The 23,227-nt window shown below is 39.7% G+C and overlaps 1 protein-coding gene across 16 annotated transcripts in view; it reads left to right on the top strand.

Annotated features, from left to right (window-relative positions):
• MAST2 (microtubule associated serine/threonine kinase 2) overlaps nucleotides 1-23,227 on the top strand; it is a 215,899-nt gene that overhangs the window by 134,350 nt on the left and 58,322 nt on the right. For all 16 annotated transcript variants that reach the window (XM_038144782.1, XM_038144784.1, XM_038144781.1 and 13 more), the window contains 2 exons: nucleotides 14,989-15,080; nucleotides 22,228-22,303. In XM_038144782.1, the coding sequence (XP_038000710.1) occupies nucleotides 14,989-15,080; nucleotides 22,228-22,303 (168 nt within the window). The remainder of the gene's footprint in view (nucleotides 1-14,988; nucleotides 15,081-22,227; nucleotides 22,304-23,227) is intronic.

The raw sequence follows: 23,227 nt of genomic DNA, 5'->3' as shown, positions 1-23,227 counted from the left end.
AATGGAAAAGAGATGACTTTTTATTGATTTAATCACATAAACGAGTATTAGGTATTTCAAAATGATCAGACAGCACCATGAGTATTCAGAGCAGAGAGCTGCTGCACGAAGTCATGTGGTGGAAATCCTATTTTGCACAGGATGGAAACTGCAGCCTTCAGCCAGCCTCAGAAATGAAATATTTGAGCATGTGTGACAGTTTGCTGGGAATATCACCTTCTGCCGAGCCGGGCTGGCAGCCTGCCAGCTCTTTGCCTGCTGTCTTGGGGGAGGTGGGTGGGCAGGTTAGGCTGGTCTGAGGAGTATTGTGATAAATCACTGTAATAATGTGATTCTTGCCAGGGTATCCGTCCTGAAATCCCCTGTCCACATATGCAATGGCTTTGCTCCTGAGAGTATCTGGGCTGTGAGAGTGGTCACTGCGCATGGAGTGCATTGCAATGCCATGACCTGGGTGTTTCTGTGCGCTGGTGTTCTCAGGATTTTGGCATCTGGGCACTAGGGATGGAGAACTCTATCACTGAATAAATAAATAAATAAATAAGTATTTTTCAGTTTTAATTGGCCCCCTTTCAAAGCACAATGTTCGCTTTGTGCACTTCCTGTAAAAATTATTATTTCAATTTAAATTTCTCCTGTAACTTTGCAATCTTGGTCATGTTTAGCTGTGAGGAATTTTTTACTGTGACAATTATTTGATACAGTTTTCTTCTGCTCTGTTTGTGAAACTTCTGTATAGTTGTGTTGCATTAGTGATAGCTTGTGTGCTCTTAGTTCAGGGCTTCTCCGCCTTGGTTTTCTCTCAGTTTTAATTTGGTTTCACATTGCAAGAAAGGGTTACTTGTGGTATTCTGACTGCTGAGCTATGGCGCATTTCTCTATAATGGCTTCTGATGAGTACTAAAAATCCTAGAGGGCTTGACTCCCATATGGCTTCTCCTACATTAGGAGGCAAATGGGAAGGCCCCCTCTTTCTGCTCGGTGCATTTTGTGGAAATGAGCTCTCCCGTGCAGCTGGTGGGATGCTGGCCACAGCTAATGGCTCTGGAAAAGTGAACCATCTGCTGCTCCGGTCAAAGTGGCTGCCTTGTTTCTTCTCCAACCTATTCCCAGAAGGATAGAGAAAGTCAAGATCAAACTGTAAATACATAAGTTTCTCATGGGAGGGGTGACATAAACATAAATCACATTTACCCGTCAAACTGGTTCTGTATAAATATTTATGAGTTTAAACTATAGGAGAAATATGAGAACACCTCGGTTCAAAGGGCATATGGGGCTGGTATTCTGATATCAGCTCTACTGAGGCATTGCCTATTGAAATTGGATTATGGAAAGATAAAGCATAATTCTGACGTATTTAAATGAAATGACTCTGCATTTAAGTCCTTTTGTTTCTTTACACTTTGGGCGTATCTTGAATATACTCTTGCGATTTGATTTTAACAGCACTGTAGAATTGTGCAAGTGTTTGTTGGTCTTGTAAAACTGACTTAGAATGCTGATTTCTAATGTTTCCTCATTTTTCCATTTTAATCCTCTCTGGATAGAACAGGCTGTGACTGTGGGTTTTAATGATTTCACTTTTGTTTAGTGACTTACTCTTTGCAAAGTTAAGATGGGGGATTTGTATGTTGAAGCAACTTGAAAGATAATTCTGGAGGATGAAAAAGGTGGATTTCTGTGAGGAAGGACATCTTGGATTTGTATCCACAATTGCCATTGATGCTTTAATTCTCTTTCCCCTTTTCCTCTTAATGAAAGGGCTTTAGTGATACAAAAATTGGTTAAAATCACAAGAATTAACTGCTTGTAAAGTGTAAAGCAATCTTTAAGTAGCAAAGCACCTCTAGGATCAGTGATTCTGTGGAAATCATTGTATTTCATACGAACAGTTCCTTGGTAACTGAGAAAAATGGTATTCATTATTGAAATAGTCACAAACAGTAAGAGAACCCACCTTTCACTGGGATGTAAGTGGGTGAATGGCAATAATCAGGTGGCCAAGAACACATAAATGGTGCTTTCTGATGCATTGGTGTTTTTCTGGTAACTTTTCAGTTGCCATAACAGGACCACGTTAGACAGTGAGTCCATACATATCCCCCCAAATGTATTCAATGTCTTTTTTTATGCCGATTCATCTAGATTGACATTAAAAGCTGTGTGTCAGAAGGATGCCACCTCCTCCATATATACATTGTCACTTTGAAGAAAAACAATTAGGTTGATGTTAGCAGAATACTTACTTTTTTTGTGGTAACATAAAGCTAGCATTAAAAAATGTGAGTCTATACTATAATTAACTTTAAAGTGACAGCTGTCTCGCCACACATTTCCTTGCTTAAATGAATAACATAAGAAATATTTTCCTTCTGTTGGGAAGGACAGGAAAGACCTGGAAATCTAATGATTTTGATAATACTTAGCTCAACTTTTTTTGCCTAGCTCAGCATATTAAATGACCATCTGACACTCATAATTGGAGAGGAAATTTCATTCAAATTACTTCTGCTAGGTATTTCAATATGGCCTTAGGACAAAAGCACTGCTTGGGGGAGAAAAGATCTCCACCTTATCTTCTGAAAATCTCTTCATGACAATAGTCCGTTGGATTGCATGGAAATGTAATGGATATTTTGCTCACTAATGGATGAGTTTTGGGGAGCTTCCAATACACTCTCCATTACAGGATATTTGCACTACTTAAACACAATGAAAGAGGCTGGTCCAATGAATGAGAGGGAGGTCCTCCTATAACCCCTAAACATTTGTAATGATTCAGGCAATCCATCTGGACTGTTTGTATTTTCTAGTTTATGTGGGATTCTGTGTAAATCATATTTTTATTCATTTTAAATACTGTTGGCAGTTTCCCTGCGTGACTAAAACCCAAGGAAAGGGTCTTAGAGGGTTAACACTGAAGTTTTGAGCCTTGAAAGCTTTTTGTTCAGATCGAAACTCTCTTGTATGAACATTTGGCTATTGCCCAGGATAAACCAGTTTTTCAAGTCAAAACCTTTGTGGAGAGGAAATGAAGCAACACACAAATTGCAGACAATTTCATGAATTATTTGGATCCTTCACATGAACGAGACTGCTGAGTAAAAAATAATTTTGCACTGGTGTTTTAAGTGAGCTAAATGAAATACTGGGGTGAGAGACTGGTTTGAGGAGAGGTATGAGGAAAAGGGAGATCCTGAACTTTACAGAGGACGCTCAGATCAGGTCAGTTCTGCTGTGGAAAGTAAGACAGAGAGTGCACACTGGCACGTGATTGGCCTGGAAATGTGCAGTTCTTGTGTGTAATTGAAGTCGACACATTCGGGTGTTGGAATCTTTACAGAGTCTGTGCATCTGCTTATTTTGACTGTTTTTTGTCTCTGACAAGCGCATTTTAAATCTGAGTTCCCACCAGCCTAAAGCTCTGGGATGGATTTGGAGATGTATCTGGATGTGAGGAACCCTTGCCCATGCCATGATGTGACCCTTTGCAGGCCCTTGTTCTTTGGACAGGTGTGAAGTTGTGGTCAGGACCAAACAAGGAGAGGTTCTCTGGTGCACCTGGGATTCCTGTTATTTCACTGCCAGCTGGATGTTCACCTTACAAAGAACTGTACGCCTTAGAGCAAAATGATTTTATAGAAAGGAGGCCTTACTTAAGGAACTGAGGGATACATTGTATGACATTCCACCAGATGCCTACCTGGAGAGAAATTACTCAATTTTCAGCTGGGTGCTCAACACTTTGGATTGGCCACCATTTTAGTTACTATATTCAGCAAGTAAATATCTTTTCAAACCATTAAGGAAAACACCTTTGAAGTGATTTGATTCTACATTTGCAGCTAATTGATAATCCCTGAATAGTTTTTCTCCACTCATTGCCTAATTATCTTGTTTTTTTTCTATTATTTTGAGGACTACAGATTAATACCTAAGTGTTCTTTAGAGTAGATTTGCTGATAAAATGAAACATACGTCTGTAGTGAAAGATCATAGGTTATTCCAGGTCTCTTAAAAATTAAGTTTTAAAGACTGCTCTGGTGGGTTTTTTGGGTTTTTTTTTTGTAATATGTCAGCTGAAGGTAGAAGGGTCCAGAGAACTGGGATTCAGAAGGAGGATGCTTACAAGTCCTGTGCAGGGGAGTCCTCGTGCCAGATATGAAATCCAAGCCACCTGATACCAGTCTCTTTTGTCTATAACTTTAGGCAGTGCTGTGCAGTAAGTTGGATGTGTTTTGAGATTGTTAGCTTAATCAATCACTATCTTTCCACAAAAATGCCTCAACTGTCACGTTTTATACGAGGACAAAGCTTAGTCATGTGCTGAAAATCTAAGCAAATGCTATTTATCAGTATGATGTCTCCCCATATTCATTGCTGCCTGCTGTGTTTATGTAGCACTCAGCACATCATTTAAACTCCTCAGAATTAACAGAAGATGTAAACGTCACTTGACGTGTTCTGTTTGAGGTTGAAGGAGTTACTTCTGGTACCATGCGACGCTGGCAGTGAGCATGTGCCAGAGGAGAGACTCCCAGTGACGTGAGGTAAAACATCTTCTGCAGGCACACATGAGAGCAGTCTTGCTCTGGATCTTTGTTCTCTGAGGAAGCGAGCTTGGATCCTGCGGTGGCATTTGAAATTGCTTATTTCCAGTACATTGTGTGCTTTCCTGTCCTGTAATTTTTTTTCCCAGTCTTGATTGCATGGTAAATTAGGATGTTACAATTAGCAGACCTAATTTAAATTGGGCATGATTGCTATGGAATTTGAATACCTGACTTTCTCTCCATGTTTGCATTTGTCTTCCTCTGTGTCTTCATTTGTGTACGTTCTGCAATTTTCACGGGTCTCATTTGTTTTCCTGCTGGCCACTCTGGTTTCAGGCTATGTGCAGAACAGAACTGGGGCAGCAAGAATGCTGGGATTTCACAATGCATGGCTCCCAGAAATGAATTTTACGAGAATCTTCTACTTTTACAGAAACAGGCTAATGTTATTTAACAGCCCTATCTTTCCCCACTTTGTTTCAGAGAAAATTTGGGCTGTATTATTCTGTGCTTGTGAGTTTCTGCTGAGTTTGTTAGACACCATTTGTAAAAATAATGCTCAGATGTTTTTAGTTCCTTTAGTTATCAGTAAGTATATAAAGCATTCAAAAAGCTTTTAGCAGTTTCTTTGCTTGCATTCTGATCCAATTCTACATGAGGTACATTTATTAAATATCTGCTTTTTGAATGGCTGTGTAAATTATGATTTACTAGGTTTTAGTTTTTTCATTTTTTATGTTTTTTTCGTTATCACTGCTACCATCTATTTATTTTTGATACATTCATATGTTTATACCTACTGCTCTCTACTATCTTACTGGAATTGATTTGGATTTTACTTTTCAGCCTTCTTAAGTAGACTAGCTCTTAAAACAAGTAGCCTTTCTTGGCAGTGCTGAGCTACTTCACCCTTTGGATGTACTGCTGGTACAAGCTTTAGTTGTCAGCTTGTGACTTCTAATGTTTGTGTTTTTCTTCTGCTCAGTTTTGTGAATGGTTGTTCCAGCTTCAGTCCTCTAAAATTTCAAAACCCTGTGTGTGTGTATATCTATTTGTAGTACACATTTGTATAGTTATTAAACGGGAACAGCCATCCTTGTATGAAAAATTGATGGCTGTTGGATAATGAACATTTGGCTCAGCAAGTAGGCTTTACACAAAAGAATGAGGTTTAACATGTAATCAGGCTTGATTGTTCTAGAAACTTCCCCTTACTGCAGATCTGAGGGCTGCTCTGTGTGCCAGGGCAGGATCTGCACTCAGGGCCTCCCCCTCTTCTCCTGCCCTTGGTGGTTTTGTTGCTCCATTAACATGAAATGCCTTCTACAGGTGTATTTTCTTATTATTTTAGTAGTCAGCTTATTAGATCTGATGTACCCTGCAGTATAGCTATCTAATGTGTTTTTGTAAATAATTTTTTCATGTCTTTTTAAGTGTGTTGTTTTTATCCAGGACAGTGGTTTATTGACAGACCTGTCTGTGTAAATGAGTAAGGACCACATAAACTGAATGCTTTATTTCAACACTGCAGTGTATCTCTCTACATGAATTTACACCAGTTTTAGTGGCTACAGTGAGCATTTTCAATGTCCACAGAACTTCATGCTCCTGTGTGCCCCCTTCTTTGATGTTTAGAGCCAATTCTTACCTCAGTAGCCTCTTTTCCCTTTCTGCCATTTTGTGAGTGCATTGATTAGAACGGTCCCAAGCAGCATTTCCTCTTCCAAAGCTGAAGGGAACAGCCTGAGCTGTCTGTATTCTCTCTCTGTATCTGTTTTGAATTAAAGCACCACCTTGGCAAACACATCTCACCTTTGTCTTGCTCTGGTAGGGAACTGCTCTGCTCAGTCCTGGTGGAGCCCAGGCAGGCAGAGCATGGCATTTTCCTGTCTAAGCTTAGTCCTGGACAAATGTCAAAAGTTTTGTAGCCTGCCCATTGAGATTATAGGTTTGTTTAGCCTGGATATTTTCCTAATATGTCCACTGGACTATTATCAGTCTACCTTAGTACACTCATGCTTTACTGTTGTTTTTTAGAGATGTTCTTGAGGATTTTTCTCCCATCTTTGTGTATGTGCAAACGTGAGCAACAAACTGTTTTCAGTGCTTCTGTTTGAAGGCCTTTAGAGGCTGAATGTTTGTGTGTACATGTATATATGTGCTTTAATACTTGCACAGAAAAGTGGTTTTACCCTCTTGAGGAAATGAACCTTTCTTCATTGGACTATTTTCTAGAAGTATCCAGTTCCTTTTTTCAGATTTTATTAAATTGATGATGATATTTTTCTTTTGGTTTTGTTTTGTAAGAAGCTGCTAAGAGTTGGGAAACATTCTTGCTTTAGGAAGGAGAGGGTCTTGGTGATGGAAATAGAAAACACATTCTCACCTTCTAAGTTTAGAAGCAAAAGTATAAATTTAAATTATCATTGTAAGGTAGGCAGATGGAAACTGATTTTCTGCATCTATGTCATTACCTACTATGCAACTGGTGATGAATTTGAGAATTGTTTACTTATTCAATGAATTTTTTAATATATTCAAATTCTGCAAAATTAAGAAAGACAAAATGGAATCCAAATAAGATAAAAGAGCATGATTCCCATAGCAGGCAATGGTTGGGCAGTGCCTGGGTCAGAAAGATAGGAGGGATGAGAGTGTTGATCTATCAGTGGTGCAAAGCATGGTAATGTATATCTTGCGGCTTGCCTTGGTTTTTTGGGTATTTTTAAAAGGTCAGATTTTTTGGTCCCTATAGCTTCTGTGTTAAATCCAGAATATCTACAAAGCTTTTCTGTCAAAAGGTATCTAGAACTGGAAAATTGAGGGATGGTGGTTTCACAAAAAGCTACCTAAAAATGGTGTGGAATTGGTTGCAGATGGGGACCAGGGGGGTGGGTTTATTGTCTAACAACATGCTCTCTTTGTTGTCTGCTCTTCTGGCACGTTTGTCCCAATGCAATGCCGTGTTCTGTTCAGGATTTTCTGTGCTCTGGGATGCTGGAAGCTGCTTGCAAATTAAATATGCTGGGTGATGCTTAAGGAAGTTGATGTTGCAGAGCTGAGGATGGCAGTAAGTGAGGCTTATGTGCAAAATAGCAGAGGCACCAAGGGTGGAAGCACGGCCCAGCGCTTGTCTGGAAGCCACAGCAGAGATGTAGTTCCAGCTGGGAGGAAAACACATCACAAGTGTAACATTCTGCCAAGCAAGCACAAACCCTGACACTCTTCAGTTAGTCTCCGTAGCTGGAGAAGAAGAGTCTTACCAACAGAGCAAAACCTTTCCAGTGGAGCTCAGAAAGCACCTTAAGAACTTTTATTTTTAAAATGTGCAAATAATTTGCAAACATCCTAGTCTTGTTCAGAATGTTGCCATCCTGGTTATTACTCTACTGTTCGGCCATGTGAAAATCTGTGTTCTGTGCAGTGGAGGCAATTCCCTGGACAGTCTGGAGATTAATTCTAGAATAGTGTATTGTTAGAATAGATTTAAAATTAGATCAGTAATTAATCCTCATGCTGAGGTTTGGAACCGCAGGTAGCTGGTAATGAGCTAATTTGTAACATTTTTTGATTCTTAAACTAAGAAAATGCTCTGAAACAAAATGAAGAGAACTGTGTTCGTGTTGTGTGCTACAAAGCAACCAAATGAGTTTTTTGTATTATTTTATGTAACATTTACATTAAACCTGAAAAACTTTCTTTCATTTTCAGCTCATTTGCTTTGTTTCCTGGGTGCATCTTTGGGGAGAGTGTCTAGGGTAGGTTTGTTACATTGCACACCTGTATGTAATTGCACACTCCATGGTTAGAGGATTTGAAACAATATAAAATCACTTTGTCATTTCATTCTGGAATTTGTTTGCTTGTATTTTTTAGAGGAAAAGAAATGTGATAAACCAGCTTCCGTGAGTATTGCCAAGTAGAGACTTATTTAAAAAGCAGCTATGCTATGTGAAGCATTTAATAATAGATTTGGAGGAAATGAGAAATGAAAGTATACAGTTATGCTTAGCATTTCATTCATCAGCCTTTCACACTTTGTGATGTAACTTCATGGCAGTATGATGTATAACACAACTGAAGTAGGAGATAGGAGTGCTTCAGAAGGTTTGTTTTATGGTTTTGCCCATTAAATAATGTCTATATTTATTCTGGGGTCTCTCTTCCATAATCAGAGATTTTTTTTCTTACTTTTGTTCTTTTATGCTAAAACAAAGATAGGCTTGGAGTGTGTTCAGAATAAAGTGGATTTGTGTAGTTGAGAACGGCTGTACTAGTCACTGTAATTTGTTGTGACATCTCATTTTGTTTGGCTTTGCAGAGTTGTTCCTATGTTGTTAATAATGCAAAAGGTCTGGACTATACAGAGTGGTGTAAGCAGGTGTGCACCAGCCTCAAGCATTAGGCAAATTAGACATAAATTTGGTGTTCACTGGCAATTCCAGCCCTTTCTTTTGTAATTTCGTAGCTTGCGGTGATGCTGCTTCTTCAATTCGAGCCCTAAATGAAGTAGGAGGGCTTGTCTAACATATAGCTTGGTTTAGATGAAAGGAAAATGGTCTTTCATGCAATAAGTTAATTCCTAAGTACAAAGATGTTAATTTTCCTTAAAACAAAAGAACCATCTGCACTCATTTTACTCCTTGCTTTGTAAGTCTTGCATTGCTTGACTCTGTGCTCACCTCGGTTAATGTGTTTGGTAGCAGGCTGAAAGGTGTGGTGGCATTGTGGAAAATGATGTCCTTTGTGTGTTTTACCCCTGTACACTCTCTGGATATCTGTACAGAAGTACAACCCACACTTCACAAGTTGACTGCATCTTTTTTCCTCTGTGCTCTTCTTTTTTTGTCCAGTTTATTCTCTCTCATTCAAAACAATGGACAGTGCAAATTAGAGTGGTTGCTGGCTTGCTGAACAACTTGTATCTGTTACTGTGTTTGTAGTAATTAAATTGTAGAAAACTTTTTGTGGAAGAGGACCCTGCACTCAGGCAGTTGGTTTTTGTTGTTGTTTTTATTTAGGTTCGAAAATTAAATCCTATTTGAAGTTCTTCAGAAAGATGGTGGAAACAGGAATACTGTAATCCAGTCTCAAGATCATGGGAGTTAGTGATTGATCTTCTAAAGGAGTGAATGGCAGGTACAGATTGTCCAGAGATGCACTGGATAAAGGCTCCTTAGTTGTTTAGTCTGGACAAAATAACCAGGAAGGAATCCAAATTCAGGATGTTTCTTTGCTCCTGGGACTTTAATGGCAGGAAATAAAAAGCAGTTTTCCTAGGTGATGTTGGGAAGAAGATAGTTCTGTGTCTGTTGTGGTGGAGACTCTGCCTGCAACCTTTCAGAAGTTGCTTGTTGGACTCGTGCTTCCATCCTTTGTATCTTAACTGTGTGTAATTGTATTTCTTTACAACAAAAGAAGTGTTTATTGTAGGAATATGCAACCCCCCAAACCTACACCATGAATAACAACACTTTTTCCCCCCCAGTTATTCTAGGATGAATAATTCTTAAACTATTCTTGAATGTGGAAAAAAAAAAAGAAATCAGTTGAACCAGATGCTTACTTATCTATTTTAGAGAACTAATTATCCCTGTTGTTGGTGGTGCTAAAGCTTACAAAATTGCTTCCATCTTTGAATTACTATAATTAAGACGATAACTTCCACATCTAGTTAACATTGCTGTGCAGCTGCTGCATTCATTGACATGCAGATTTTGGATTTTGTAAATTTTCTGTCATTGTGAATAAAAATTTTAAATACTTATTTTCATTTCCAAAATGTCTGTTTCTCATAAAGAACTCTTTGTAAAGCAAATCAACTGAAACCAAACTTCTGTAATATCAGAGGAGAATCTGGTGAAGTTTGGTTAGGTGATATTACATTTTAGGAAAATATGTAACCACAAATAACTTTAGTAGATATGACTGCTCTGAATTTGGATCCCAATTCATTGGGATTTGAAGTCACTAAATGGAGTGTCAAATCTGGAACAAGTCTGATGTTTGGCTTCTGAAATGCTGTTTTGAAAGAAGTTAGTGCAGGAGTTAGTCTGGCACTCTGACAACCTCAGGCAGTTTAAGAAATTCTGAAATAAAAATTTTTGGTCGAAGGTTGGGCTTGATGATTTTGTAGGTCTTTTCCAATTTTAGTGATTCTGTGACAAATCACGACTATAAATAAAATGCATTCATGAATAATTATCATAATAAACAGAATGTGATTTAAGCTATATTTTTTCCAAGTATTTCTTCAAGTCGATTTCTGTCCAAGTCAATGAGAAGGCTCATGCAATCAGTGTTATCTTGTTTACTTTCATACTCCAGCAGTTTCAGCTACGAGAAATTCCTCAAGGCCTATAAATTCAGATGGATTTTGAGAAGCTTCCTTATCATTATTCATTTATAATAACCAGCATCACTATGAAATTGTGATGATAGTGGTGGTTATTTGTATTTTCATTGTTTTTTTCTGTGGCCCTCGCTTTCATTACACGGATGCCTCCTGGGCATTAATCAGTTTTGCTCGGTGAGTTGAAGATGTCCCCTGAGTAAACTGCTAAAACAAAGAATCAAATATTGATTTGTGCTGAAACTGAGTCATTGATTTCTTTTTCAGACTGAGTAGGCACATGAAACAAGGCGCACTCGTGGTGCTCATTTAGGAGGCTGGCTGGGGTGCAGATGAAGAGCTGGGGGCTGCGTGCAGGTCGCAGGTACAAGGCCAAATGTGCTCAGAAATAACTCTGGGCAAGGGTGCTGCCTCGGGGGCACATTGCAGTGGGTCCAAAAGCAGTGTCCAGTTACCTGAGCCGTCCCATGTCCTGCGGGGTTCAGTTTCAGGAACGCGCTGGGGACACTTCAGTACACGTAACAAGCGATATTTTTACTGCAGGCAGCGAAGTTAACTCCAGAAACAGAGCAAAAGCTCTCTTTCCATAGTGATCCAAAGGCATTGTTTCAGCTGTTTCAGTGTAAGATATCCATTTTACTATGTGTTTTTAGAATTATACCGAGGTGCTCCTGTGATCTCACAGGTTTCTAGATGCGGGTTTGGCTGTGTGGGGGTTTGACCAGGGAAGGGAGGGCAGCACCTCCAGAGCTCTGCATGGGCTGGAGCTCAGCCCTACAGCTCTGGGCCCTACAGAAACTCTGTGCTTTTAAAATTGTGTTTTGCCTAAGCTGGAAGACCTGGAGGGGATTTACTTTCTGAAATGATGAAGTGAGATCTGAGGCAAAAAAAAAAGGTTAACAAGACTCATAGCAAATTGTGAGAGAAAAGGAGGTTCAGGGCAGGGCTCACCTTGTGTTTAATGAAAACAGCAAAACTTTGGCTTATAAACAAATAATAATGCTTGAATCTCTCTGGACTGGTTAAAAACTGGTTTTTTTCCGAGTTAAAAAGTAAGATACAGCCAACCTTCTCCCCTTTTACTTTCTCCTATTACTCCTGTTTTCTTATGTAGATTGAATTAATTTTTGAGCAAGAAAACATACAGTATTGTTTCAAGAATTCACAAGTGTTAATAAATAATAATTAATGCATTTTAAAGGATTAACAATATGATCTCCTCATTATCTTTGGCCTGGTAGCTCACTTTTGAGCCGAGCACGGTCTGTCTGGCTAAAATGAACCTTCAAGGAAATAATTTTTTTTTCCAGTGGAACTGCTTCTGCCAACATTTAAATTGATTGGTTTGAATTTCTTTGGCACTAAGCCCTACTTAAAGCCAGCTTTGCTTCCTTCGTATTTAGCTGTTCTTTAGGAGGTGCTCAAATGCTGTCATAGTGACTTGTGGGGGGAGAGGTCATCCCTCTGCAGTCTGCTTGTTACCTCCTCCCTTCGCCCTTTTTTGTTTTAGTGCCTACCAGAACTTCATCACTCTTGTTCTGCATTTCCTCTAGGATTCCTACATCCGTTAAAAGCTTTTTCTCTGTATGCTGAGAGCTCTCTTCCACCAGTAGAGAGTGTGATTGTACTTGTGTATTTTTCTCAACATAGAACATGAATTTGAGAAGTTGGGTGTTGTGTTCTTACTCTGTGTTTAAGTTTTGCCTTATTGCCAACACACATAAGTCATAGCAATGGCTAAACTGCCCCAAGTGGTTTTTGTCTTTTGCAGATGGGAGATCCAGGAAAATTAAAAGTTATCCAATGCTGAGGGTGCAAAGAGATTAATGTTTTATTCCCAACTTGGGCTAGGCTTTCACTCCAAGCCATTCCCTCCTCTGGGTACATTTGTGTAAACCTGACCTATTTTAAGGGGTCTCAGCTGTGCTTGCTCTCCATCCCCTTAACCCTTTCTCTTTTGGCTCCTTATATTGGCAAAGACAGCAAAGAAAATTGGTTTATAAAACTCTGTTCAATTGGGAAAATGCAGGCAAGCAGTTAAAAAGCTCTGACTTTGGGACAGTTCACTTCCCCTGTTATGCTGTGGTTTAAATATACCAAGTTTCCATAGTCAGCTCCAGACATTGCTGTGGTAAATTGTGCTTTAGGAATTCTCTTTAGCAAAGAGATAAAACTGTAGAGAGTGGAGCTCTGTTTTCTCATTGTACTAGTGGTTTTGATTGAGCAAGATCTTAAATTCTTACATTATATTTGATACTAAAATACCCAGGATTTTTTTTTATTTCTTACATAGTAATATATATTATACTAGGATACTCAGGAATTTCATGATTCAAGAAATATTTTGTGCTAATGTAAACAATGATTATCTGGTATTAATGTTGGAATTGAATATTCTGGGTTTTTCTCAGCAATTACTGGAATAGTGTAACTGAAAACATGTTAAAAATATCTGTGAACTGGGATTTTAAGCTTCTTAAAATCGGGCTGTTAGTTTTTCCATGAGATGTGCACAATGGCAATCAGTTTTTGGATGGACTATTGTTGAATAATACATGAATGTAAATGGAGATTGTATGGAATCAGTTGGATAATTCTGAGGAATGCTTTAAGTACACTAAAGAGCCTGAATAGCAGTTAATGGTGCTTCAACTTTATTACTGTTTATTATAGTTGGCAGTTCAGTTGTATTTTTTTCTGCATCAAGTTCTCCAGTTTCCTATAGAACAGCAATAAAATAAGCTTACAAATAATAATAGTCAGATGCACTGTATCCTGTGGCAGCAAAATACTTTTGCATTCAATTGTAGTTCTTGGCAGCCCGAGTGTGTTTATTGTTGGGCAGCTCCAGCAGATCAGGCAGTGCACGAAGGACCTGGCAGACGTCAGCATTTGGGGTCTGCAAGCAAGAGGCTTTTCCTGTGCCCGGAGAACCCAGTGTGGAGCTTCACAGGGCACCCCTGGAGTGGGGCCAGAGAGCTCCTTCCTCAGCCTTTGCTCAGCTTTCCCTGCTCCTGGCTGCTCTCCCACCCCTATCAACACCAGTGGGATTCTAGGGACATCTTTTGGGAACTGCTGAAGTAAGCAGGAATGTTTGTGCCGTGGAGGAAGCAAGCTGGAGGTATAGAGAATAGATGTATGTAGCTGTAGTGCTTGGTCAGTTCTAAGATTTTGCTGGCAACTTCATTTCTTCTGTTTAAACAGCAGGAGAAGTGGCAATCACAAAGGGATTTAATTGTCTAACTGCTCTTCTTCACATATACCGTGATTTAAAAATGTTTCCCTCACCCATTGTGATTCCTTTTATCATCTTTACAGCTAAATGTTTGCTACCAGCAGCCACAAGCTGGGAGGCAAATGGAGGAACACATCCTTCTCTTCATTTGGCTCAGCTTTCCCAACAGGGAAAAAATAAATCTGAACTGTCCCATAATAAGCGTCACTTTCCTTGCTGGAACAAAGTCATGGCAAGGAGTGGAGTTGATGTGGTGGAGGCGTGTCTGAAACTGGCTTTGCAGAGTTTTCCATTGGTATTGCCACATGTGTTCACAAAGATTTAAAGATTTTTGGATCCCAGGCTTTAGGTTTGATTAGTAATCCCACTCATCTGCTGGGCTGTGCTAACACTTTGCTCTGTAATTTTAACTCTGCCCTAAGGAATATGCTCTAGTTTCTTATAACCAAGACAATAATTGTAACGGATTTATTTGCTACATTGGATATTGGTAAGAGTATCCAGGGCACTCTGGGCTATATTACATTGTTTTTTGCTTTTTGTGTGAGTTGTAAAGCATGAGTTGCACATATACTGTGAATCAGGAATAAATTACCAGCTATCTCCAGCGGCCTGTGCAACAAATGCTTCCAGAGTGTTGAAACACTTGCTGCTGACAAAGTACCTTTCTTCCCTGTACATTTCCTTCTTTGCAGGATCACTACTGAGGTCAAGAGTATGAGAAAATCCCACCCTAAACACTGAGAGATTGCTCCTTAGCAGAAAGAGATTCTGCAGGACCTGCCTCGAGGTGCTGTTGTCCATATGACCGTGCCTAATGGTTGGTTTATCTTCCTTTCTTTCAGCTGTCGGACAAGCAACAGGAAGAGTTTGATTGTAACATCCAGCACATCTCCAACTCTGCCACGGCCACATTCCCCTCTTCATGGACACACAGGTAACTCCCTAGGACTGCTCCACCTGGAAGCATCAGCAGTCACTCATTGCAGTGAGTTTGGACATACTGATACTCAGCACCAAAGTATGCCCTATGGAAATTACTCTGATGTAGCGTTTTGCCCGGGGGTTTCGAGCCGATCTGATGAGCTCTCAACACCCCAACGCTACACCCCAGAATAGCTCAGCATTCGTTAGGAGGCATAAAAGGAGCAGGAGGCTGATGTGACAGCGTCAGGAACAAAAACGGTTTAATAAAGGCAAAATAACAAACTCAAAGCGATCCAGGTGCCACAAGCTTGTGCTCCTGGTAGAGACACCTCACAAAAGTGATTTGGTTTCTTTGTTCTGTCCTTTTCTACTAAATGGCCCAGGCAGGACCTTTTGGCTTATGGCCAATTAGCTGTCCCCAAACTTGACAGCCCCAAGGTCCTATCAGTGACTTTTCTACCTGATCACTGGGAGAAGGTTCTGTTTTTTTCCTTTTTGGGGGTCAAAGGAAGGTTCTGTCACTCTGTCCATAGGGGGCACATTCCTACACTCTGACTGTAGTTTTTCACCTTCTCTAACTTGTAAGAGGGTCCTTATAGTTTCAAGATAAATGTTTTATGTTCTGCACTTTCTAGTTTGCTTCCATATCCATCCTCCACTCTTCCTGGGGGATTCAATCCTCTTACATCCTGCAAAAGAGCCTGAGATGGAAATCAAAGCCAAATAAAATTAGATAAATACATGTCAGTAAATCTCTTGTTTTGAGTCTCTGAGCATGGTTAATTTGTGGCAGTGATTTAACTGCAGCTCTCATGAGGAGGAACATCCTGCCTGTTTCCGCGTGCCTCCGGCAGCCCGGCAGCTGTGCAGCGTGCCATCTTACGGTCTCTGTCTGCTCCTCATGGCAGCGTGAGGTGTTTGGGAGTTCTAGTTCTTTTTGACACTGCTCCCAGTTTTACCATGGCAGCAGCTGGGAAATGCTCGTTTCAGAGCACATGGGCAGGGGCTTGTTAGTCATTGAAGTGAAGTGTGTGGAGATGTTCTTCCAACAGAAAAAGAAGGAATAATTCTTCAGAAGGGATCACACATGCAGATTCAACAGCTTGCCTGAGCAGCATGTTCCCTTGTTTTTGTTGCTGGGGGAGGTAGATGGTGTGTGATGACTTTGGTTTTGCTATTTCAAAATGCCAGAGAGGATGACTGGGCTCCAGGTACGTCCCTGATGGGCACCAGTCAGTAGCAGGAAACAGCTGGAACGTTTGTGGCACATCACCCGCAGTGCAGCCTCCCTGGAAACACGTCAGTGCTGCGTGTGAGACAGGGAATGTTGTTTTCATTATGATCAGACTGTCTTCCTCCTACATGGCAGTATGTTCTGTAAATGCTTTCTGGAGACTGAAACGGAGGCAGTGCTGAGAAAGAACAGCAAACTGATGGTAGCTCAGCTAGAAGGAGCCATCTGCTTCTGTTTGCAGAGCTTTGCATCCCGAGAGGTGATATCCAGCCTGCTGAAAGGAAAAAGAAGGCTGAAGTTATTGTTCAGGGATGCCCATAAAAGCCTCATTCACTCTTAAGTTTTCATAAAAATCTGCCACATTTTCTTGGGATGCTATAGAAAGCTCAGTCATAGGAAACTAAGAAGATGCTTTAAGTACATTGTTGTTATTCTAAAATGACCCATGATTTTCAAATTAAAATGTTAACAAAATCTTACAGATGGTATATTAAAACAATTTTCTGCTTCAGAATCTGAAAGAAAATGCAGGGCCAAAAATGTGTATAGGACCATCTCCTTCAACTTCAAACACCCTTGTTGCTGTTGTGTGTGGTTATGGTAGCAATAATTTTGTAAAATTTAGTTTAAACAAGGCATTTTTTTGGTAGAGATTCTCCACTTAGTTACATTGTGCTTTTTGCTGGGAATTCATATATGTGTTGGTTTCACTAAATTCTAAGTTAGCTCTACAAGCCTTTTAACTGAGAAAAAGAAATGCTTGGGAGATTGCAACAAGATATTGACGTGATCATTGGTCAGAAAACAAATGCGGAAATGTTCATAATAAAAAGATGTATATTGTATTTTCTTTTGATTTGCCTTTCTCCTCTATTAAAAAATTAAGTTTCTTCTGGTGGTTTTGATGCTTTTTCAGGCTTTACAAGCTTATAATTTATTTGAAGTATGTGAGTGTGTTCTGAAAGGAAGAGTAACTACTCAGTGGTGTGCCACCTTACTTTAGCAGTAATTTTCAAATATTTCCTTTTTTTTTCCCCTGTGTTGTATATGGGATTTAAAATTATTAATAAAAAGGTCATCCTTTGTTACCTGCAAGAGTAGCCAGCAGTGCACAGGAAGATGAATTTATGGTAGTTTGGGTTCTCTACCAGTACTATAGTTAGGAGTCTTCCTTGGGAAAAAAAATAATTTATTCAAGAGACAAAAGTAGATGAAATTTAGAGTACGGTCACAAATATTTTCTTAAGAAATATCATATATGAGGAGTGAATTTGAGAACAGGCTGTGATATTTGTTTAGTATTTGAACAGAATCTGTCAGTCTGTTTGTTCAGGCACACGCAGTGATGAGTTACTAAGAAATGCTGGTGCCTCCCTCCAGCCTCTTTTGTCTTGAACTTTTGTCTTCTTAAGGCCCATTCTGAGCCTCTCCTACAAATCAAAGGAACAGCAAACATGCAGACAAGCTTTCTAAAATGTTTCTATTCAGACACCACACTAAAAGAAATTCCTAAAATACTAAAATAATACACTAAAATACAATGCACTAAATACACTAAAATAAATAAATGGCAGTAATGTCAGGAATAGTTACTCTTCTGTACATGATGTGAAAGTCAGTGGGTGAGATCTAGGAGAGCTGTCTCTCTGTCAGGCAAACCTAGCTCCTCATGAGCACTGATCCAGGCACAGAGACTTACTGTCTCAAACAGCATCCCAACAAGATGCCAGGCAACTTCATGTCCTGGAAAATTTAGAAGAAAAGTTACTTAAAGAGCTCTGAAGATTTGAGAAAGAAGTACATCCAAACATTTTGACCCCTGCCATGAAGTCACTTCTTAATTAGGAGCACTTAAGTGTGCTAGATCAGTTTTCAGACTGTCTGAATCAGCATTTTCCAGAATGAGCTGGTACTTTGGCATAAAGAGCTCATGGGGAGGTAACTCTGCTGGTGTAGTCTCCCAGATTTGTAGTGGCCAGTTTTAGGAATGCAAGTTTAAAAGTTTTGCCTTTATTCTAAATTCTTTTTGTTTTGAAATGAGAGGGGGAAGAGGTACATGTGTATTCCTTATTTTTGTTCTATTTCTTTGAATCCATTTTTAAAAATCTGAAAATAACAAAGAGGTTACACCATAAGGGTCATAACTAAATTGCCATCAGATTATATTTTAAATCAAAAAGCTTAAAATTAAAGAAGATACATTATAATTTAGTAGTAAAGAGATAGGTAATTACAGCTGAGAAATTGAAACTCAGGCTATTTTAAAATTTACTTTCCACAGCTGTAAGTTATCAGGGTTGCTCTCTGGCTTCCAGTGGGGGCACTTGTCACTGCTGGGACCTTAGCCCTGCTCCCATCTGTAGTGGCACACAGAGGGAGCTGCTCACAGGCAGCACTGTGAATGAAATGATTCTGCTACTACACTGCAAGTTCAGTTCCACCTTCTGGCAGAAAAATGGCTATTGCTGAGGTGCCTATTTATTTATTTTTGGAGTGTGCAGGCATATAACATCCCACCCTGGATCCTGCACTGGTTATCAAAGCTGAGGTTCATCAGCACATCATGCTGTGACCCTGTGCTGTGAGAGCACCATGGCATTCATTGTTTATGAGACTGGTGGTACACAGGGTGCTTTAAATATGGTCATAATCTTGGAATTTGTGTGTGCTGGAAGGCATCTAATTCTGTAGCATGCGCATTATCTTCAGCTGCTTGCTTTAATATTCAGCAAATAATTTGAATATCCTGCATAGAAGACCACAAAAACTTAGCTTTTGTGTTTATTTATTAATTATTATGGCTCTCAGAAGTAGGTTTTACAGCATGGTTCTGATGTGAATTTTGGGGTTCATAACCTATCTGATGAGTATCGTTCATGTTTGTAGGGATAGCTGAGACTGTCATTGCCTGTAAGGTCTGGTTTCATATTTGGAAGGTAGTGGATTTACAAATGCTTTGGCTCCATCCTTCTTTCTGTGTCTGGAAGATGTAAAGGTTCCTGCCTGAATTATTGGCATTGGTGTTGCTGTGTTGATTTACCTAATGGGCAATCATTCTGTGTAACAGCCTCCCTTGAGACAGAGGCATTTCAGGTTTAGTAGTAGCCAACTGTAACCCTGGAGCAACAGGGGAATCTACCTTTGCTGCAGAATAAATAGGGTTTCGATCAGCCTTGGTGAACGAGACCATTGCACTCAGGCTTCTCTTATTAAAATACCTTCATCTACAGCAGAGGCAGCAGTGCTGGGAAATTTTAGGGAAAGTAGAAATTCCCCTTCTCCCTGTTGTTGTTTTAAAAGCTTCGCCCAGCCTTGAATAGAGTAGAAAACTAATTGCTTTTCATTTTAAAACTGGAAGCAAATCACAGGGGATCTAATTAAAATTCCAGTGTCTGAAAGGAAATATGCCATATACATCTGAAAAAGTAGTTGCTTAAAAATTAGTAGTATCTCTGTACCACACAGTGCAGGCTCAGAAGAGTTTGAACACCCACATACTTAATTTCAAAATTTAAAAACTGTCATTACCCAATTTGCTCAGTTATTCTGAAATTCCATTCTGATCATAGCCCAGAAAGTTCAAGGATTGATGAAGATATAAAAAAGCAGTGACAGTTCATTGCTTGTTTATAATAACATTGGGCAATGAGGTTTTTGATCAAAACTATCATCTTGACACAGTAGTGTTCATTGCCAGTAAAGTTTGAAAAATGAGAAGGCGAAGACCAAGGTTTCCAGCAAAGCTGGCAGCCTTCCTTGTTAGCTCATCTGCATCACCATGGAAAGGCCTCACTCCTGCAGCATCCTAAAATGCTCCTTCAGCTTTCTGCTACCAAGTGGTTGGTGACCCTGGTCCTAAGACATGTGCTGCTGCCAGGACTTGAATTGTCATGCATGACTCAGTTCTTCACTTGGACTTCCTCAGTCTCCTTGGCAGCTTGCAGTGCCTCCTAGACTGGGACTATCAGAACTCTCCATCTTCTTGTGGTTTAAAAGTAGCAAAATGGTTCTGGTTTTCCTCTGTGACCATAAAAATTGAAATGAGTACAAGCTTAATAAATGAAACACCAGAAGTTATTTAGCTATGGGTTTCTGATCACTCTGTCCCCTCTGCACTTGGGATATACTGGGAATGGGTTAAACAGTCTCCAGTTTTGGATGAAGACTTGAATTGTGTTGTATTCAACTGTGAACTCATTGTTAGTCTTAACTAACAATATGAAAGAAAACCAAGGCAAAGGAAAACAAACCTGTTGCTCAAACTCTTTGTTTTTAATTTAGTTTGCTCTTGATGAAGCAGATTGTGGAGTGGTCTGGAATTCACTTACCTCTCCAGTTCTCTCATCACCCCATGACACATGTTCCATCAGCCTGGGGCTGGTTTAATCTCAACCAGCTGCTATTTTTCCCCTTGCAGACTTGCAGACCAGATGGATTTTGCTGGCCTGTGCTGCACTGTGGCCATCCTCATACCCCAGGAGGTGTCAGCCTGTTCCCCCTGTCCTCCTCCTCCCTCCCTGCCCTGACACACGTGCCAGGTGTGCACACCTTGCCCACAGAAGTTGTGCAGAGATGCTGCTGCAGACTTTTGTGACCCTTTTGCGAGGCTGAAGTGGGAGGGAATGTTGCCTTCAGCTGAGCACCGTGCTTATATTCTGCTCCTGCTCAGTGGAATAGCAAAGGTGTGTGGATAACTTGGAATGAAATTAACGTGACTTAATTATAAGCTTAATTATAAGCTTCACTAGGTTGCTGGATGGGACTGTAACCTCAGGATCACTGCTGCCCTGAGGGGCAAGCTGGGCAACTTGAGCTTCTGACAGAGACAAGTCCTTTGCAGATGGCTCATTCTTGAGGTTTGACTTTTCAACGTGGCTTTTAAAATAAAACCATTTGATAAGGGATCTAAATTTAAAACCATTTCTGATGTACCTTGCAGTGTACTGCTTTTCCAGAATCTATTTCATTTTCCTGGTCTTATTTTACTGCTATATTGTTGTCTTTGCACAAAGAAATTGCCCTTGACACTTTTACTATGGATAGTTTCTCTTCTGTGCCTCTGTTAATGATGGGACAGAGCAAACCACTTCATGCCCAATAGCATGTACACTCACTGATGTGAAGCTTCTAAATTCATCCATATCTTTGAAATATTTCTGTAGTTAGTTTGTAAATGATCCTGGCTTTCAAAAGGGCTTTCTGTGTGATGGTTGCTTTTTACTTTGAAGTAAAATATATTGCAACAAACCACTCACCATGATTATACACCAAATGAGAAAAAAAAAAACACACCAAAAATTAACTGTTTTTTCTTCTTTTCTGTATAGTTTTGCTGGTACTTTCATTTTCATGGTAAAGTACTATTTCAGAAAAGTAGTAATGTGACTGCTGATAGGTTTTAGCCCAATCATCTTACATATAGATAGTCCTTTTATTATGTGCAGTTTTCATAGTATATCCCTTTTTTCTTTTCCCAGAGAAGTTTGCATTCACCCTTAGCATACCTTGGGAAGAAATGTTTTCTTACTGTTTAGTTTCCCTGAAACTGTCATGTGTTTCTTCTAACTCAGGTTTTTCATTGGCAAGTGCTAGGAAAAGCTTGTAGATAGAAATTACTGGAAAATATTAAAAGACTCTTTTTTTTTTTTTTTGTGTATGGGCACTACATTTCTTACCTGAAAGTGGGAAATGAAACGTACCCTTTAAATTATTTTAAAAGGAGGAAAAGTACTGGTACATCTGTGTCAGAACATTTCTTTAGCAAACTAATGCTCAAAACTCAAAGACTCAAAGCTCCATATTTCCAATTATTTGTGACTACAATGTGCAGTTCAAAGTCCTTCAGAACACTGAAAACTTACTCCATTTGTTGCAAATGGGAACAAAATGGTTTTGAACTGGTAATTTTTGCTTCCTTAAACAGGTAGCAGCCCCTTGGACAGTCCCAGGAACTTCTCTCCAAATGCACCTGCTCATTTTTCCTTTGTTCCTGCCCGAAGGTAAGGCAAGATCTGTTCTCTTTGGACTGGCAAGCAAATAGTCTATGCATTTTATTTACAAATGGCCTATGGGTTAGAACATTTTTTATTGTGTTTTACTTTCTTTGATGTCTCAAATTATATTTTATTTTACTCCTTATGGCTTACATCTTGGCAGCACCAGAATGTATTAGGTGCTTTTCAGCTCTAGAAAAAGATAAAGTAAATGAAGCAGTTAATGCTGCCTGGGGAAGAGGCAATGTTCTCCCAAAAGAATGACATGTAGGGCATGTGATATGACACATAATTTAGTCAAAGTGACATTAAAGCCAGTCATGGTTAGGGTAATTGTACCTTAGTTGTAGTTCTAGATGTTGCTCTCACTGAGATGTATTGAAAATGCACTGATCTTCTTAGCTGGGTCAGCATGAAGGTATAAAAATACCTTAAATTAGGTGTGCACAACTCTGTGTCTTCATTCCATGCCTTCTCACTGGTAGGGACTCCCGAGTTTTCTCTGCTGTCTTGGGCATTGATGTCAAGAGAACATTACTGCTGAATGATGAAAATAGCTGATAATTGAAATGGCAAGTCTAAGAGAACCTCTACAAGAGCAGCACTGAGAGACCCCAGTGTGGAGCTGTCATGTGTCCTGCAGCCAGCGCTGGACAGGTGCTGGTCATGCGGTGTGTCGAAGTGCTGGGAAGAAATCTGACCCCACAGTGGTGGATTTAGTGTAAGGAACGGGAATGAAAGAATAGAGACAGCTGGGAAAAGCAGAAAAACGGTGATCTGAATGTTGAGTCCCAGCAGGTAGGCAGGAATGGATAATGATACAGAAAGTTAAATTTTGTGAGAAAGAAAGAACAGGGAAATTAGAGAGCTCCCAAGCAGTGTTTGTGCATAGGAGGTGGGTTATTAAATTAAAGTGTGAGGAAGGTATCT

The sequence above is a fragment of the Motacilla alba genome, chromosome 8 (assembly GCF_015832195.1).
Source record: "Motacilla alba alba isolate MOTALB_02 chromosome 8, Motacilla_alba_V1.0_pri, whole genome shotgun sequence".
NCBI classification, from domain to species: domain Eukaryota; kingdom Metazoa; phylum Chordata; class Aves; order Passeriformes; family Motacillidae; genus Motacilla; species Motacilla alba.
This window is presented reverse-complemented; position numbering and strand designations above follow the sequence as displayed.